This window comes from Dysidea avara, chromosome 12 (genome assembly GCF_963678975.1).
Source record: "Dysidea avara chromosome 12, odDysAvar1.4, whole genome shotgun sequence".
Taxonomy (NCBI): domain Eukaryota; kingdom Metazoa; phylum Porifera; class Demospongiae; order Dictyoceratida; family Dysideidae; genus Dysidea; species Dysidea avara.
Window position 1 is genome coordinate 3,038,424 of NC_089283.1, and position 5,487 is coordinate 3,043,910.

At 37.6% G+C, this 5,487-nt stretch overlaps 1 protein-coding gene across 1 annotated transcript; it reads left to right on the forward strand.

Moving 5' to 3' along the window:
- The first annotated feature begins 1,171 nt into the window (after positions 1–1,171).
- On the forward strand, positions 1,172–3,479 carry LOC136241184 (thrombospondin-type laminin G domain and EAR repeat-containing protein-like). The gene is made up of 4 exons (XM_066032361.1): positions 1,172–1,263; positions 1,323–1,801; positions 1,909–2,134; positions 2,196–3,479. The coding sequence occupies exons 1-4, from the start codon at positions 1,188–1,190 to the stop codon at positions 3,329–3,331; spliced, it is 1,917 nt and encodes a 638-aa protein (XP_065888433.1). The 5' UTR covers positions 1,172–1,187; the 3' UTR covers positions 3,332–3,479.
- Positions 3,480–5,487: the final 2,008 nt, after the last annotated feature.

Genomic DNA, 5,487 nt, shown 5'->3' on the forward strand with positions numbered 1-5,487 from the left:
TTTGTTTGAGGGGGGAGCATACAAAGAAAACATACTGTATATGGTAATGAAAAGTCAGGGCACACTCTAACTGGTACGGTGTAATGCTTTGATGTTCATACTTGCTCAAATAATGCATAATTTTAGTGGTTATATATCATACTCTTTACCCCCTCATAAAAGTTTTAATACTCACGTCACTGTCTCATAAAATATGGCAGAAAAACAAATTCTCCCACTTATCTACACTCAAAGAACTGGATCTACTACATACATAGGTTAATCTGCTTTTGTGGCATTAGCTACATGATCAAATTTTAGCTTCATGGTGTAGCAGATTTGGCACTTTTTGGCTCCTGAGTGCAGGTGCACAATGACTCCATCATGAATGCAATACATCATTTCTATGGTAAGATTGCCATGGAGAATGGAGAATTGTGATGAAATTCCTTCACTACATTGAAAGCAAAACTTACCAACCACATGATAGACAAAGCTAACACAAAAGCTGTTTGATGTGCAGTTGAACATATAGTGAATAATTATAACAAGCATTCTTGTGATGAAGACTGACAGTTGACAACATACCTATCACACTATATCCACTCAGACAAAGGGACTATTGTTAGGTCAGTAAACAACAACATCAGTTCCAATGATTTAAATGTAGTTTAATGTGTCTGTAGTAAAACTGGTCGGAATTTTAAACCAGTTTTCTTCCTGGCTGGCTATTTACAATATGATCAGATGGGAAGTATTAAGGTTATTTATTAGAACATACATATACAAACCTTGTTAATGAATAGAGCAATGATAAGGTACGCATGTATATATAATGTGTACAGCTTGGTAGAGGTGTAGATCTGTAATACCAGTTCACATTTAACAAGGATGGTCTCCATACAAAGTTGACAACAGCTTCAGTTGTGGTAGGGACTAGTTTACCAAACAAATGAAGTATACCATTTCAGGCCTAGCTGCTAATACACGTGGAATGTGATGGAGAACTCAGTTATCACTAGTCATCGGCCTCAGTGTGTATATGGCTGCTCAGAACTCACAATCATTTAATATATCACTAACAGCTCAAATAACAGGAAGTAACAATGCTATCTTATGCTGCACTTGTAAGAATTCAATAGAATACTATAAAAAGCTCACTGTATATCACTCATCTATGCTGTCATAGTAGTGAAGAGAATTTGAAGATGCTGAAATTTCTGCTTTTGATCTTGGCTAGCTCGCTGCTAACCAGAGTAGTTCCAGCTACTACTAGCTGCAGTGGTAAGAGTGAGGTAGTGAAATAGCTGCAAATGTTATTAATGTATTGCTTGCTATTGTAGATTACTCTCACAAACTGGTTGATATTGTCAGTCACATTGGGAAGAATGGTGAAATCAACTTGGAGAGGCACAGCAATGTCAAGTTTCCTGCTAAAGAATTATTTCCATGTGGACTATCCAGTGAATTCACTATGTGCATCAGCTACAGCTCTAGTGGGAAGAACAGAAAGGACAGATGCTTGTTCTACTTTGATAACCCAGCCACAGACAGTGAAGCAGCTTTGGCTCTTTGCTTTGAGCCAGAAGACAATAAACTAAGGGTGGAGTACCAGTCTCAAACTTTTCAGTTTAATGCTCCAGCTGAAATCTTTGATTTGTTTGAGACTCACAAGATTGTAATCTCAGTCACCCTCAACTCTGTTACTGTCACCATTGACTGTGCTACTACACAAACTCTACCACTAACTCATACCAATGCATACCCTGTGAGTAACAATGGATCATTTCACTTGGGAGGAATCACATCTCCAGTATTTGTGGTAAGAATAAGAATTGTGTCTAAAACTGTAAAATGGTATATATAATCTACAATTTATGGAGCTAAAGAGTATATGTCCTTCAAAATACAAACTCTGTGTCATTTTAGGGAATCATTGATCATTTGGAAATTTCACCCACTAGTCAATACCAGAGTTGTTGCGGTGGAGAAGCTGTGGTGCATCTGGAGAGTAGTAGGCCACACTGTGACAATTCTTCTGAAGGACTATTGTGGTACAATTACACTAGCAGTGTCCTGTACAAGTGTGAGGAGCCATATCATGAGTGGAGCATAATAGGATATGTGCAGCCGACTACTGAAAATAACAAACATTGTAAGAGAATTATAATAAAAGTTCACAGAATGACACATTATATTCCCTATTACCTTTGTAGGTTCCAAGAAACTGAACTATTTGGAACTTTCTCAAGACCTCGATTCATTTATCAAATCTTCACATGTTAAACAATTTATCATTGATGGAGTTGGCTCTTTCTTAGCAGTGGCAATTTACCAGAATAATGGCAGTGCACCCACAAACTCACTCCTCTATCTATTCGTCAATGGCAAGTGGGTGTTCTACCAGTACTTTGAGACACACAATGCTGAAGCAGTTGAGTTCCTAATAGCCACACCATCTAATACTCCACTATTAGTTGTAGCTAACAAGGCTGGGACCACATCACCAGTGTACAAATGGGATTATACCTCTAAACAATTCACTTTACACCAGAAGATTTCTACGCTGAAGGCGAGAGATGTTGAATCCTTTGAGATCTCAGGAGTATCATACTTGGCAGTGGCCAATCATGCTAAAACAGTTGGTCTAGGCTTAGATTACAACATCAACAGTGTCATCTACAAATGGGATGGTAGTAACTTTGTGGAGTACCAGCAAATCCCTACTAAAGGAGCAATTGATATTGAACAATTCAAGATCCAGCAATATGACCTGTTAGCTGTGGCTAATGTACTTGATGGATCAACAACCAGGGTAGACTCTACCATCTATTACTTTGATTCTAACACTAAACTGTTCCGTACCTTGCAGAGTATTCCAACAATTGGAGCAACTGATTGGGAGTATTTTGAGGTCAACGGAAATCACTATTTGGTTGTTGCTAACACCGTAGCATACACAAAGCAAACAACTGCCCAAACACAGATATCAAGCATATTAAACCCTACGACTAGCAACACAGCAGTTCACTCCACCATCTATAAGCTGGACACTGCACAAATACAGTTTAAACCATACCAAGAAATCAGAACATTCAAGGCCAGTGACTGGGAGGCATTCAAAGTTGGCTGTAGTCATTATCTCATAGTTTCCAACTCTGGTCCAGATGACAATGATGAAATCACATCAGTGGTGTATCAATATCAGGGATTAGAACAGTTTGTCCCAGTACACTCCATTAAATTACATGGAGCAGCCTCCTGGGAACTATACAGCAATGGTGATGAACAATTCTTAGCTTGTGCTAGTAACTTGTCAGGAGAAACAAAAGTGATTAAACTAATCTCATAATACGTTGATAACACTATTTTTTAAAGTTAACAAGCAATTACTTAATTAATTATGTTTATGCACTGTACAATTTATATCTTATGCAGTACTGTGTATTCTGCACTATAATCATAGTAAAATTTTTCTTACAAGCATTCTCATTAGTAATATATAAGGCGTGAATGTTTTAATGTAATGAAGTATCACTGCTTGACCTATGTACTAGCTATTGGTGGTACCAATTAAATTGTCACTTGAGTGATGAAACCTTTCAAAATACAATGATATACAATATTACTGCACCCATACAAGTTTACCATGGTGATTGCTAAAAGGTTGTTTCCCTATAATAAGATTTTTGGATCACATGCCATCATCATGCTGGTAGCACACTCTATGTTACTATTTACATCATGTTACCGCATTCTGTGCTAGATACTTTGTTCCCACACAGATACCACAGACATCTTGGTGTCAGTGGCTACCATACTGCACATATATTGTGTATTGCTGTACTACTAGTCAGAGTGTTACAGACAGATAAATTAAGTTGGACAAGCTGTTCCAGTACGTAAGTGATCTCCCTGGCCTTATATGGAGATTTAGTATCATCCATTTCTATTTTGGGCCTTGTCTACATAACGTAGCTATCATAGTTCCAATAACACAATGTGTTTGAAGTTTCTTGGCCGGTAAAGAGTTATTGTTGACAGTAACATGATGCAGAAGTATTTACCACGACATGTGCTTGTAGTATGTACCTGCAATCACTTTCCAGTCATTTGTTGTGCAGCAGCTTTTATGTAGCAGAATACAAGACCGTACACCAGTACACTCTTGTGTACGTACTCTGTCTACTCTGAAAATTGACTGGATACATTTTAACAAATCAGCAATTACTAGTTCTCTGGAATTATGTAAGTTGTCTATGCATTCTGTTGTTTGCTTACTTGTAAGCTTATTCACATCTTTCAGGGAAAGAGCGGTGGACATATTTCACAGAATCAGCTGCAGGTGCCCGGTAAAAAGTGCCATGCAAATACTGAGATAAATAATAATGCATATGTAATTAATCAACTATTCTGTATTTCATTAATTACTAATTATTGCTTACAAGAGGCATCTTTTAATCAATGTAATAGTTTGAATGTCATATTTTCTTACACAAATTCTCCAGACAATGTCTCAAGGGTACTCTTTATTCTTATGCACGTGAAAGGGACACGCCTACTTCAAACTTATTAATTCAGTATTCTTGGTACACTTATGTAGAAGCCAGCAGTGTAGCTTCACACTCATTCAATCACCTGTAGAACTCATTAAGAAGGCATTCACTACATGTTTGCAAACCCAGTGTTAAGAGCCAGCGCAAATAGAGCAAAGCTTACATGTCTTAAAGAGCTTCATTTCTTGTCACACAATAAAAACTTTTGCCCACATAGATGTGGATAGATGTATAAATGCAAAATTCTCTAAAAGTATTTGAATGTATGTGCATGGCTTACATGAGTCAAGCTTCGTTTCAGCCAGCTTTCCTTCACTCGCTACCAAGGAGTAATCAGTAAGATAAGATCTTTTTTTGAGACTATCCAATAGTACATATAAAGCAGCTGCTATTGAGGAACTAAATACTGTAACAGGGAGAAGACAGTCCGTAAGGAATTAAGGAGGTCACAATATTGTATTGCTCACTCTGTTTATTAAAAAGCTGTGCCTTTTGTAAGTGATTTATAAGTTTGCTCATATCTCATAAACCGGAGAACACAACAGGTGTGAATGATGCTGCTTGTATTTCACAAAAGCAAGCCTTCACTTACATGGTTATCATATCCAGCAGGCTGCCTATGCACTTTTCAGGCGCCCATAAATAATGCAGGCAGATTCTGGTAGGTATAGGACTAGTCTTCCACAGGGGGGCTGTACTGTGGGTATTGACTTCCCATGTGTGCCTGAAATTTAGCAAGAAACTAGATATGGACAGTTGGAGTTTGTTACAGTCCCCATGTACAGGAGGGTATAGGCTGTAGTAATGTTTTCTGACTTTTCCCTTTTATTTAAAACGCAGAGAGAGAGCATCAGCTAAAGCTGTTTTCAGCTGTTCCCTGGACAAGCATACATTAACAAAGGTACATGCATACAATTACAGCAATGACAATATTAAATATAACTTAAATAAG

Coding starts and splice junctions, on each gene's coding strand:
- LOC136241184 (XM_066032361.1), top strand. CDS start 1,188: ATGCTGAAATTTCTGCTTTTGATCTTGGCTAGCTCGCTGCTAACCAGA. Junction 1,264..1,322: donor AGCTACTACTAGCTGCAGTG/GTAAGAGTGAGG, acceptor TTGCTATTGTAG/ATTACTCTCACAAACTGGTT. Junction 2,135..2,195: donor TACTGAAAATAACAAACATT/GTAAGAGAATTA, acceptor TTACCTTTGTAG/GTTCCAAGAAACTGAACTAT.